At 38.9% G+C, this 13,993-nt stretch overlaps 1 protein-coding gene and 1 pseudogene across 2 annotated transcripts in view; both read left to right on the top strand.

Moving 5' to 3' along the window:
• The window catches only part of ERCC6L2 (ERCC excision repair 6 like 2), a 119,974-nt gene extending 106,489 nt beyond the window's left edge, over window positions 1-13,485 (top strand). For both annotated transcript variants that reach the window (XM_019624681.1, XM_019624680.1), the window contains exons 18-19: window positions 4,680-4,861; window positions 12,031-13,485. In XM_019624681.1, coding sequence (XP_019480226.1) covers window positions 4,680-4,861; window positions 12,031-12,994 — 1,146 coding nt within the window. In that variant the 3' untranslated portion in view covers window positions 12,995-13,485. The remainder of the gene's footprint in view (window positions 1-4,679; window positions 4,862-12,030) is intronic.
• Window positions 6,085-9,001, top strand: LOC109371904 (ribosome biogenesis protein NSA2 homolog pseudogene; annotated as a pseudogene).
• Window positions 13,486-13,993: the final 508 nt, after the last annotated feature.

Raw genomic sequence — 13,993 nt, 5'->3', positions numbered from 1 at the left:
CCAGCTCCACAGACAGATTCATTCCAAAACTGCGTCACAAAACATTTCAGTAATTTCTGGTAGCCAGCTGTGGACAGCCTGCACACCCTATCAGGTCCTTCTGCTTCCTTATGCACGGCCCCCTCCAATTCCCCTGCTCCGTGGGGTATAGATGAGCAGAGGAGGAGGAATCGGCATGATCTGTGTCAGCCATTGATGTGTCTCCAGGAATTATGTCATGGATTTGACATAATGGTAATGAATGAGTTTGAGTCCAGTTCAAATAATCTGGAATCTTTTCATCTGACTTTCTTTGTACTTTGCTTTGTAATAAACTATAACTGACACTACAACTGCAACTGTACTGTGGCACTATTTTCCTTGTATCAGTTGTAAAGGATACTATTATAAAGCATTTAATCTGTATTGGATTGGATACAATTGTAAAAGATGTTATTTTACTGTAAAGTAGCGAAACTAGCTTTTATAAGGAGAGTACCAAATGTTTATTAAATTAATTAACAAAATTTTGTTTCACAGCCTTCTTTCGGTAAAGTGTTAAAGTACCCTACTAAAGTGTAAATCTGAACCTAGATTTTTTTCAATAAAAGATAGGATATTGAGCCCATGTGAGAGATGAATGCTTTCCCCTTTTTACTGTTGTATAAAATAATCAGGTTTTAAAATGTAGAATATGTGGCAAAAACTAAAGATCTACATGTCTGATAGCTGTGGTTAGAAAAGATGAATTTTCCTGAAGAATTTATAAAACTGATTTATGAACAATGTATCTGTACAAAATGTGAGCTTTGTAATGCTACAGGGTCAGAAAGGCCCAGAGTAATCATGTAAATTGCAGTATATTGCAAGGAGTGTTCTTGGTTGGCCCAGTTCCTTCTCTTTCTGTTTACTCCCTTTACCCTCATGTAAACATTCTCATCTCTCCAAGAAAGAATGGGTAATTCTTTCTTGGGGATCATCTAAGATAATGAGCCTTTTTATTAGGCACTTCTAACATTCATCTTATTTGCTTGTAATGTAAAATAAATGCATCAAATCTCTTTCAAATTTATCTTTAAAGATCAGCATTTTCTTCTCTTTTTTAGTGTTTTAAGATTTAAGAAATTATGTCTTTAAGGAAAGTACTTTCAACATTTTGTGTTTGTCCGTGTCTCAGTAGACTGAAAGAAGTTGATTTATTTTTATTAGAAATGGTTTGCTACTAAAGAGCATATAGTTAGGTCTTATATTTTGTCTGATGTTCAGTTTATTTCAGTAAAGTGAACCTGGATATAAGTTGGGATAAACGATTTATTTTAAAAAAGAAAAAAATCTAAATGTACAATCTTCTTAAAGAAATGGGCTTGTCAATTTTAAGTCCCTTAAGGGTATTTTGTATATGTATATGTCAGGGTATTTTGTATCTTTATGTTTGTAAATATCTTTGTTCTCAACTGCAGAGCATGGTGGGAGGAACATAATTGTTTAGTAAATATTTGTAAAATGAAAAGCCATTCCCTACCCACATTCATTGATATGTGCCACTTCAATTCCACTGAACTATTAAAGAAAAATATGTCATCAGCAAGAATCTTTGTCTAGTAAACTCTTGCAGTCCTTGTATGTCTGAAAACTTTCTCAAATGATAGTTTAACAGGGTGTAGAATTCTAGGTTGACAGTTTTTTCTCTTTCTGCACCTTGAAGACATTATCTCATTATCTTCTCATGGTGGTGGTGGTATTAATCAGAAGTCTGCCTTTAGTTTGATTGTCATTTCTTTGTGGGATATCCTGTCTTTTTTCTGGTATTTTTTAAAGATATTCCCTTTATCTGTGGTATCACAAGGTACAAATTTATTTTAATTTTTTCCAATAGAGATTCTCTTTTTTTAGTTTGAATATTCATGCCTTCTTCAATTCTCTGCCATTATCACTTTGGCAGTATTTCTTCCATTTTCTCTGTTCTTTTCTCCTGGTGTATTAGAAATTTTGGTATGTCTTCTGTCTCTTCGTTTCTTTCTTTCTTTTTCTTCCTTTATTTCTTTTTTTCCCTCCCTCTCTCCCTCCTTTCTCTCTTTCTTTGTTTCTTTTTCTTTCTTTCTTCCTTTCTTTCTTTCTTTCTTTCCTTCTTTCTTGTTCTCTCTCTCTCTCTCTCTCTCTCTCTCGCTCTCTCGCTCGCTCGCTCGCTTCATCTTTACTGCTTTATTCTACCAGTTTATCAACTATCTTTGTAGGGCTGTTTATATGCTGTTTAAATAATATTTTGAGTTTGTTTCTATCTCTATTTTTTCATTTCAAAACTATATCTCATTTTAGAGTTTGTATTTGATTATTTCTCAGATCTGCCTATATAATAACCAGTTCTTTCTAATGAATTCTAACCCTTCCTTTGTCTTTCTGGACATGCTAATGATTTAAAGTCTCTTTCAGATTGCTTTATTATCTGTAATTCCTCAGGTATCCATTCTCACATTTGTTGCATCTGACTAGTTTCATGGTGGTGGATTTTATATGTTCTTTATAATTTTTGCCTGAATTTTCGCACTCCCTACCCCCATTGGTATAACAAGCATGCTCTAGATTATGGAAGTCTTCCTATGGTATATTTTTGTTTTCACCCTTCATTAAGATCTATGATTTTCATTGGTTCTAGGCCAGTTCTTTATGTTACTTTTTAGCTTAGGTTTTTCCACACCACCCAAGTGCTACAAAATAGGATTCCACAAATAACACAGGTAGGGCATTCGTTGTTTTTTTTTGTTTTTTGTTTTTTTTGCCAATGATTCTTTTTATCTAGAGCTGGGGTTGGTAAACTTTTGAGACAGGCTGCCAGGGGTCAGCAGACTGCAGCGCACAAGCCACATGTGTGGCTCTGAAGTAAAATTGAAAATGAAAATAAAACTATCATAATTTCATTTATAAAAATTTTAAAGAATATTATTCACATATTGGTGATTATGTAAAAATATATTTATGGCTCTCAAATAATTTTTAAATTATTGTGAGGGACCGGGATTGGCTCTTCCAGGGGTCGGCAAACTTTTGAGACGGAACTTACCCAAAAAGCCACATGTGGCTCGCAAGCCGCGGTTTTCCGACCCCTGATCTAGAGTCAGAAGGTAGCCTGCTTCTATCCTGTGTCTCTATTGGGTTTCCTAGCTTTAATTTGCAAATTGGATATCCTTTTAATTCCTGCTGTGTTTTTGGTTGGTTGGTTGGTTGGTTGGTTGGTTTTTTTAATTCAGAGAGTTAAGTCATTCTCATCTCCCCTCTGCACATAAGGGGCCCTGCAGAGCATAACTTAAGACCGTGTCCTTGGTGGGGAAAGCGGGACCGGAGGGAGAGAGGGCTGGGGGGAGGGACTGAGCGTCAGCTCCTACTCACCGCTGTGTTGCTTCTTTTTGGCACCTAAAGATTTTCCTTTCTTACTTTTAGCTCAAATATAATTTTGTTGTTCTTGTCAAATTGTATCCAGTATTTCTTTTTGGGGAATGAGATGACGACTTTCCACATATTCAGTGTACCATTTTGTCAGGGAAATTGGAACCATATAGTGTATTTTTTCTTGACCTACTGTTTTTAACAATTTATGTTAAGCAAGCAACCCATAGTCTGTAAAATAAATAAGATTCTATCTACTTATACTAGCATCTTAAAATCACTAAATATTCTTATAACCCAGTAGAGAAGAATAGTAGGATTTGTGAAAATGGTTTCTTATTTAATTATCACATAAAGATTGTTGTTTTTTAAGTTTGACTACTTATGTAAAATTAAATAGTGAAAGTTTGATTAATAATTTTGAGAGAAATTACTGAATTAAAATTTTTTAAATATCCCGTTTTCATGCCATTATTTATATAATCATTAATTTTTATCCTTATTTAGGATAGTGGATATTAGCCTGTGTCAGTATGTCCACAGTCTTGACAATAGAAATATCATATTATTGTGATTGCTTTAAGAGAGATGTATCTTTAACATATATTTTAAACCATAGATATAATGGAAACATCATAATATTGCCATTACTTTTATAACTTTAAGAAAAGACCTAAAATATATTCTTTTTAAATATCTAGGTTAACATCTTCTGACAATGATATCAGTTGAAGAATATGATGCTTGATTATGAAGAGTATGGGGGGAGCACAGGGGGATTGGTTAGAGTGCGAGCTCTGAGCAACGGGGTTGCCTGTTTGATTCCCACATGGGCCAGTGAGCTGTGCCCTCTGCAACTATTATAGATTGAGGACAACTTGAGCTGAGCTGCCGCTGAGCTGCCAGTGAGCAGTTGCTGGGCAGCCAGATGGCTCGGTTAGAACACGTGCTCTTAATAAGGTTGCTGGTTCAACTCCTGCATGGGATGGTGGGCTGCGCCCCATGCAGCTAGATTGAAAAAACAGTGACTGGACGTGGAGCTGAGCTGCACTCTTCATAACTAAGATTGAAGGACAACTTGACTTGGAGTTGGTGGGTCCTGGGAAAAACACACTGTTCCCCAATAAAGTAAAAAAAAAAAAAAATAACTAAGATTGAAGGACAACTTGACTTGGAGCTGGTGGGTCCTGGGAAAAACACACTGTTCCCCAATAAAGTAAAAAAAAAAAAATAGTATTGGGGAAAAGAAGTAATACAGTCTCATTTGACCAAAAATATCTATCTTTTGAGACCTAGGTTTGCTTTCTTCCTGTTTTCAGACATGTAAAGAAAAAATGAAGGCAGATACATTGACACATTCAAAGAAAGAACAACAAGCAAGTGAAGGAGGCATTTCATCTCCCCTTTACATTTCACACCCTGTGAGCCAGAAGAAGAAAAAAGTCTACCGTACAGACCAGACCACCTTTATAATTGGAGAAACACCAAAAGGGATCCGCAGGTATGTCATCTATAACATTAGACTTGAAGAATAATTCTCAAAAGAAATATAGCTACTTAGTAAAATACACCCATTATTTGAATTTTAATCACAGCAGCTGTCTGAAAGTACAAAATTCAGAAAAATCTGAATTTGTACAGTTTAAAAAATAAATTCCAAATATTTTAGATGTTTTTAGAAAGCTAATCCCTGAATTGATAAATGAAATCACTTGATATAGGTAAATGATATGCTTAAGTGCATTATATTCACTTGCTCATTGGATATTTATTGAACACTTAATATGTACCCAGGCATTGTACTGGGTGCTGAGTATACAGTGTAAAAAAAAAGGCATAGTGCTAACAGCACAGTGTAACGGGGGCTGGCATTGAACCACTGTTTTCAAAAGTAAAAATAACTTACAAATAACTGATTATAAAAGCATGAATTATAAGAAAGAAGGGGACAGGCCTCCTTGATAGAGAATAATGGGATCGGGACGGTGCATGTGCCTTTCTATTGGGTAGTCAGGGAAGATCTCGCTACACAGGTGACATTTACATTGTGACTTGAAGGATAACTGAGAAAAGAGCCAGAGGAAGAACGTCCCTGAGGCGGGAAGAGGGTTGGTGTGTTTGAGGAACTGAGACCGAGAATGATGAACCAAGCAGAGATGAACCGAGCATGAGGTGGAGGTTAGAGATGCAGATGGGGCTGGAACATAGAGCCTTCTAGATGGTGCGAAAGAGTTTGGATTTTGTTTCAAGTGCAGTGGAAAGCTGGTAAAGCATGACATGATCTGATGTACATTTCTAGAAGATTGTTCCAGCTTTTGTGTGGAGGAGGGCAGAGAAGACTCATGAGAACTAGGTGATTATGGTTTGCAGTACAGTGGTTGCCATGGAGACAGAGCCAGATGGATTTGTTTGGTGTTGGACTGGTTGTTGGGAAAGAGGGACGACAGGGTTACTCCCAACTTTCTGTCTTGAGCAACAGATTGGATTTACTGAATGGGAAAAACTAGGAGAGAAACAGTCTGGAGTTTAAAAAACAAATCAAGAGTTCTCTTTTGCTCATGTTGAATTTGAGGTTCTATGGAAATGTCAAATAGGCAGTGGCTCAACTCTGGGATTTGGGAACTGAAGATATAAATTTGGAAGCCATAAGCATAGAGAATATAAATGGTTTTTAGAGCCATGGGACTGTGTGAACTTCCTAGGAACAGGGCACAGAGAGGAGAGGAGAAACCCCAGGACTGAGCCTGGAGGCGACAGTGGCCTGTTGCATAGGAGGCACAGTGTAAGGTCCCAAAGTCCAAGAGAAGTAAGAGTTTCAAAAAAGAGGGTGCTCCTAACTTTATAAACATTGCTAACAGCCAGACTCAGATGAAGTGGGAAAGTGCCCCGTGTAGTTGGCAGCAGAGAACTCATCGGCTGCCTTGACATGAGCAGTTTGAGTAGGCAGACACCGGGGGTGAGGTACACAAACAGTGAATGGGCAGACCCTGTGCCAGCTCTTCAAGTTTGGATGTGAAAAGTAGCAGTAGCTGGGAGACCTGAAAGCTGAGAGCTTCTTTGTGCCCCGGGGGACTGCGCCGGTGTCTCGGCGGTTGTAACCATGCCACAAAACGAATATATTGAGTTACACCATAAGCGCTATGGATATCGTTTGGATTACTATGAGAAAAAGAGAAAGAAGAAAGGTTGAGAGGCTCATGAACGTTCAAAGAATACAAAAAAGATGATTCGCCTTAAAGCTAAGCTCTACGATAAAGAGTGCCATGCTGAGAAAATACAGAAAGCCTATATGAAAAAGACTATCAAGATGCATGGAAAGAGAAATACCAAACAAAAGAATGATGAAAAGACTCCACAAGGAGCAGTACCTGCATATCTACTGGACAGAGAGGCACAGGCCCGAGCTAAAGTACTTTCCAATATGATTAAACAAAAACGAAAAGAGAAAGTTGGAATATGGGAAGTCCTTCTGTCCAAAGTTCGTGCTCAGGGAGAAACAGAGATATTAAGTTATTGAAACAGAGAAGAGAAAGAAGAAAGCGTGGAAGAGGATGGTTACTAAAGTTTGCTTTGTTGGAGATGGCTTTACTCAAAAACCACCTAAATATGAAAGATTCATTAGGCCAATGGGCTTCTGTTTCAAAGGCGCATGTAACACATCCTGAACTGAAAGCCCCCTTCTGCCTGCCAGTGCTGGGTGGAAAGAAGAATCCCTCATCCCCATGGTATACAACTTAGGGTGTTAACTACCAAAGGTATGCTCATTGAGGTGAACGTGAGTGAGTTGGGCCTTGTGACACAAGGAGGCAAGGTTATTTTGGGAAAATATGCCCAGGTTACCAACAATCCTGAAAATGATGGATGCATAAATGCAGTCTTACTGGTTTGACAGCAGTCTCATACAAGTTAATTCCTTATAATTATTGAAGACTCCACACCAATCAGGAAGACCACCTTTACTGTGACGTTTCTAAGTGCTACCAAAGAGCTTACATGTCTGTGGCCATCAAGAGAACTTTTATTCTATTGTAAAGAACATTAAAATGGCCCAGTTTTACACACACACACACACACACACACACACACACAAGTAGCAGTAGCTGGAGGGCATTGTGGGATCAAGGGTAGGTTTGTTTTAAGTTGGTAGGATGACAGAACCTGTTTGTATGTTTAGAGAACAGAATAATAGGGAAAATGAGATCATGCCAGAAAGATGATAGCAGCACGAAGTCTTGGAAGTAGTAGAGGGTGGGATCCAGACCACTGGCTAGTTCTAGCCTTCGAGAGGCACTGAAAGAGAAGAGATGATAGGCCCAGCTATAGTGATACTTCCTCAATTAATTGAAAATTAAAGTCATCAGTTCAGAGGAGAGAGATTTCAGGAGAGAAAAACTGTGAAATAAATCATAAGGTAGGAAAGCAAGCTTAGCGGAACTAGAATTCCTGAGTGATGTTAAGTCCCTGTTTGAGAGTGATGCCAGTAAAACCACCTATGCAGTCGTGCAGACTTCATTCAGCAAGCTTCAGTTGCTCAGTTGCAAACACAGAACAGGGAGATGGCTAGGTTTTCCTAGGGGATAGAATAGAGGGAGAGAGAAGCAAGGAAGCTGAAGGATGTTTGCAAAGGAGTGATTATAAAATTGAACCTAAGCTGGACAAGGGGATAGTGAGAAAGCAGAGAGTCAGTGAATGGGAGGACTTGATTCCAGCATTGTTGTCATGGGGTTACTGAGCAGCTGAGCTGGAGCATGAGATGATGGAATTCAGGGGCTTGGGGGTGGTGCAGCTAGTGGTAATGACAAGGCACTATATGAGCTTGGGAACCGGGTCCTGACATGGCATTGATTCTTTGGAGGTGAGGTAAGAAATCGGTGGGCCAGGACTTGGGTGACACGTCCACATGGATATTAATAATTATCAAAAGTGATGGCAGGGGATGGACAGGAAGCACCTTTAATCCATGATCTTGAGTGTTCAGTCCCTAGCAGGAAGCAACTAAGGGGTCAGTTAACAAAATGGGGGATTGAATGGTGTAGCTGGGTAGCATAAACAAATAGAAGAAAAGGAGTTTTTGAGAAAAGAATGGTCTGGGAGCAGCAATGTGAAGCATGAACCCTGCAGCTGAAGGGTGTGAAGTATGAGCCTTGATTTGCAAGGGCTACATAGGAGGAGGCAGTATCATGAGGCAACAGAGGGACCATTCGGCATAGAAGACACAGGGGAATTGGTAGATCATAGTCTGGTTCAAGGGGCACTGAGGAATGGTCGGGGGATTGGATTAGATCAAGGATGTAGAGTAAAAGGAGATGGGAGGCCAGTGGTTATGGTAACCAAGGAGTAGACTGACGTAAACAGGGATGGGAGGCATGGTCGAAATGGTCCTCATCGCCTCTGGGGACAGTCGTGGTGGCTGTCTGGGTTCCAGATGCTTCCCTCATGGGGTTGGCAACTCCTAGGCAACTAGTCCAGGAAGGTTGGTCCCTTGAACCCTTGGGTGCTGGTGTGGCAGGTTGGGGCATGGCGCTCCACTGCCCACTTTTGCCCAAAAAGGTGAATACCCCACATACAGCAGTGCACCTCCTCACAAATTTACGATTTTGGCCAGGTGTGCCTTTTCACTTTGGGCGATGATTTTGCTAGGAGGCTGACCATCTATGTATTACCAGTCTTTGAGGAGCATATGTCATCATCTCCTTTAACATTGTACAAACAAATGAAAGTAAAGTATTAACAATGGTTAGTTTTTGCTTTCCTCCCTTTTTTCTCTACCCAGTTGAGAGAATAAATGCCTCATGCTGAGTAAAAAGGCAGACGGTGTCTAATATTAGAATGCTAACATCTGAAGTAGAGAACAGTGTCCGAACAGTTCCAGTTCTTCCCTGCTAACCATCCTACGTTATGAGAATCAAGCCTGTTCTGTACTGCAGCCCCACAGATCATCTGAATAAAGTGTTCAGTCCTACCTTCCCTTCAGAAAGCTTAGGCAGAGAGAAAATGATCATTTTAGCTGTGTTCCACCCCTGTTCCCCAACTTCTCAAGAAAAGGGGAGAGAAATTTGAATGTCATCCATGATACATAACTACTCTGGATATACTTACTGAAAGGTTCCTGTTTTTAGTTTCCTTTTTTTTTTTTTTCCCTCTAAGTGACTTATGAGTGCCTACTCTAGTTTACTAAGTTTTCCTCACAAAGTGGCTAGCTTATACCCTCTGGTTGTACCTTGCAGTTCCTTCAATTTTTACAGAAAATTCTTTCAAAGACCAAGAATTACGAAAGCAAGTTAGAAGGCAAAATAAAATGAATTACAATTATAACAGGATGTGTGAAGGGTGGCCATGCGGCATAATTGACTTGCATAAAATGGGGTTGGAAGCAGCTCTCCTCCTAGAAGTAACAGAATCACAGGGTCAAGGGCGAGGTCAGTGCAGCAAAGGTGAGAGTCCTGTGGCCGCTGCTGAGACACCACCAAGCCTTGGATAAATAAAAGACATCAGCCCATAACCTTGCCAATAAGTTAATCCTCACAGCGCAAATATTTATTAGAAAGACCATGAAAATGGATTTGGAAATGATTAATAAACAAAATAATAGTACCTCATTGCTTCATGTGAAGTGAAAACTGGAACCTTTTCAGAACATGCTTGTTGCTTTCCAACAAGAACATTGGCAATTTCCAGGACAGAAATTTGGAAGCTTGTATTTGTGTTATTAAATATTCTGTTGGCAATGAAAGCGGCTGTTAATCAGGCAGAGATAGTGCCTGGAGCAGTTCCCAGGACCTGTGTGGTGAGGACTGGGTGTCATGGTCTTCACCTGAGGCCACAACAGGAAGTCATGAGCACGCGGTATGGATTGCCATGGAAATCAAAGGAAATACAAACTTTATAGAACCTGGGCTGGGTGGCAAAAATAATAGTGACCTTAAAGCTTCTACTTAAATACATTTAAAATATATACATTATTTTACCCTCAGGATTCTCTATGGTGTGCAGGATAAAATTCAGACTTCTGCAATTGGTATAGCGACCCTTGTGATTGTCAGCCTCTTCCTCAGCAGTTTCTCCTGTCCCTCTCTGCACCAGGTCCTCCCAGAACTGGGCCTGTGCACATACCCTCTCTTCCAGGAAGGCTTCCTCACTCATCTTGCCTGTCTGGCTCAAGGTGACAGCAAAGAAGCCTTCCCTGCTTCCCTGCCCACTGCCACTCACTGGCCCCTTCTGTGGGCGCCAACAGAGCCCTGCATTAACCTCCATGGTGGCATTTGCCACTCTCTTCTGGTTTGATTTTCATGCATCCATCTCCCCCAGCTAGACTATAAAGTCCTTGAAGATAAAGACTTTATCTTCACTGTTGAATAGTTCCTACTACAGTGCCTAGCACATAAGAGGGCTCTGTAAATATTTGTTGAATGAATAAATGAATGTTTTAAGGAAATATATCAAATATACATATAATCCTAAAACTTTTGGGACTTTGAATCATGTGCTGCAACACCATCTATGGCTTTTGCTTAAAAAAATGTTTACAGACATTGGGCTCTCCTGACACATGACCCAAACTCAGCATCAACAAAGCAGTACCCTCTGTCATAATCCACTCTGGGTTCCATAACAAAATACCAGAGACTGGAGTTTAAATGATAGAAATTTCTTTCTCACAGTTCTGGAGCCTGGGAAGTCCAAGATCAAGGTGCCAGTTGATTTGGTTCCTAGTGAGGACTCTCTTCTTGGTTTGCAGACAGCCACCTTCTCACTGTGTCCTCTCATGGCTGAGAGAGAGCTCTCCAGTGACTTTTTATGACCTCTTAGTGCCTTTATACCTCCTAAAGGCTCTGTGTCCAAATATAGTCACACTGGGGATCAGGGCTTCAACATATGACTTTTGGGGGGACACAGTTCTGTCCACAGCACCCTCACCTGGGATAAAGAGCAGAGTCTAGAGCACAGGGTCCCTGAACAATCTTTCTGCCTCCATCGTACCAGGGTTCCAGAAAGCCCACTTCCTCACACATACATATAACAGCTTTCATTAATATCTTATACTGAGAATGAAACTTGCTTCTTCAAATAGCATCTCACTTGTTAATTTAGCTCTCTATACTGAAGTCAGACCATTTGAGGGAAGAAAGAATCTAGTTTTATCAGTTTAGAACTTTAGGCTCATCAAAAAAATGCATGAAATTTCTTGTTGAATTTTTGTGAAAGAAGGGGAAAAAGAACAGAAGTAAAAAATTCCTTTCTTATTTCCTCAGAATTTTCTCTTTTCTATTTATTAAGGCCCTTCTTTGACAATTTTATTTCATGGAACTTGAATGCAATATAGATTTTCAAATACAGATTATATAAATTATGGTTCTCAGGTCAGTCATAAATTAGCTAACTGGAGGAGTAGCATACTGGGATCCCATAATTCCCAGGAAATACCTAATAGTATAAATCAGAATAATTTAAAAAGCTGGTGATTTCATAAGCTAAAATATTTTTTTTCAGTAGTGTAAAGAAAGAGGTCACATTCTACTAGTATAAAATGCATTTTTATTATTGAATTAAGCTAATACATGCTAAATGAATAAGATTGCTTTGTTTCTACATTTTATGTCACTGATGACAAGTTCTTTAAAAATAAAATGTAATAAAAATAACCACTGGTTTTGTTCATTAAAATTTCAGAAAACAATTTGAAGAAATGGCTTCGTATTTTAATTTGTCTCCTATAAAGGAATTTGCTAACCATATAACTCATGCCACATCAGAAGAACGACAGAAAATGCTAAGAGACTTTTATGCTTCTCAGTATCCAGAGGTAGAAGAATTTTTTGTGGATTCTGCTGTAGAAATCATTAAACCCGCCTGTGAGGAAGGAAAGAGAGTCAGGAGTAAGTCTGAAAAGAGAGAACCTCTTATAAGAGAAAGGCTTCCAGATTCTGAAACTTTGTCATTTAAAGATTCAACCAAAAAAACTCAAATTTGCAACCCAAAAACATGTGAAGAAAAATCAATTAAGCCTCAGAATCATGGTTTCTGTAAAGAGGTGCTTTCTAATGATGCAGAAACTAAGAAATTACCTCTAAGCTCTACCCAAGAGACTGACAATGGGAAAAACAGCCAAGTATCCAAAGATACTATAGCATCCAGTTTCCTGAACAGTAAGTCTGGAGCATATGAGACAAAGTTAGAAAATACCATGAAAGAACAGCAGGACCTCACAAAAATGGGCATTTCAAGAAATGGGCCCCTTTTCAAAGTGGAAAACAAAAAGATAGAAAATCCAGTGTTAGAAAACTCTTCTGTGGTAGGTTTACTCGGTGACACCTCTATTCTTGATGACCTCTTTAAAAGTCACGGGAACAGTCCCACACGACTGCCAAAGAAAGTTCTTTCAAGGCCCATGGAAAAAGCAAAACAGAGACCAAAAGATTTCTGGGACATCTTGAATGAGCAGAATGACGACAGTCTCAGTAAACTCACCGACTTGGCAGTGATAGAGACTCTCTGTGAAAAAGTGCCCCTCGCTGCCGCCTCCAAAAGGAAAGAGGAGTTAGAAGCTTCTCTTTGGAAATCAAATGAGAACTTTTTGTGGAAAAAGTTTAACTCAAGTGATTCAGAGGAAAACACAAGTAATACGCAAGAATAAACATACAAATGAAGTACTTCACATCTGCTGTCAATCTTTACAATCCTGTGTTCCACACTAATTATGGTAACTTGAACACACTTGTCAACATCTATTTTTAAACTCTGGCTCATTTTTTCAAGTCTAAAATGTTTTTTTCAAGTCTAAAATGTTATCATGTGTTTGTTTTCCTTGTTATTTTATCTGATTTTTTTGAAAATGTGATTTTATTATAGTATAAATCTCTGTTATGGAATGGAAAAGATTCTGTATTTATCAGGGGACCTGGGGCATCTTGCTGTGTAATTATGTGGCCTGTGTAAGTCACTTACCCTGGAGTACAGCTGTTTGCTAATAGGCAAGATGAAGGGCTTGAACTTGATCAACATAAGCATCTTTGTAATTTAAAAAACTTTGGTTCACTCTCCCGAATTCTGTTACCATATTTCCCCATGTATAAGATGTACCTTAACTTTGGGGCCCGAAATTTGAAAAAAAATGTATTATATAAAGTTATTGAACTCAAGTTTTAGTCATCATAAAATTCATACAACTCCTCATCACTGTCAAAACTCCCAACCATTAGCTTGTCCTCATCTGTGTCTGATGACGAATCACTGTCTTCATATATTGCCTTGTCCTCAGTTCCATCTACAAAAATCTTTTCTGAGCCATTTCTGGGCAGAACATGACAAAACATAACCTACCGTAATATACAAGTAACAAGTGTGAAACAATGAGCACAAAGACAACAAGTGCAAAAAAACAGGAAATGCAAGTTAAAAAAGTCTACAACCACTGTATAAGACACACCCAGTTTTTAGACCCCCAAAATTTAAGAAAAAGGGTACGTCTTATACATGGGGCAATACGGTAGATCGTAGACCAAATTATGTTCACCCTCCAATTCATGTGTACATTGATGTGTTTCTTTCTTACTAACACTTGGGAAATTATTAAGTTAACTGTTTTCCTTTTCCCTCAGTCAGGTACTACTATTATTTATTAAATTACTATTAT

This window comes from Hipposideros armiger, unplaced genomic scaffold (genome assembly GCF_001890085.2).
Source record: "Hipposideros armiger isolate ML-2016 unplaced genomic scaffold, ASM189008v1 scaffold_599, whole genome shotgun sequence".
Lineage (NCBI taxonomy): Eukaryota > Metazoa > Chordata > Mammalia > Chiroptera > Hipposideridae > Hipposideros > Hipposideros armiger.
Note: the sequence above shows the minus strand (reverse complement) of the source record. Positions and strands in the feature narration are given on the sequence as shown.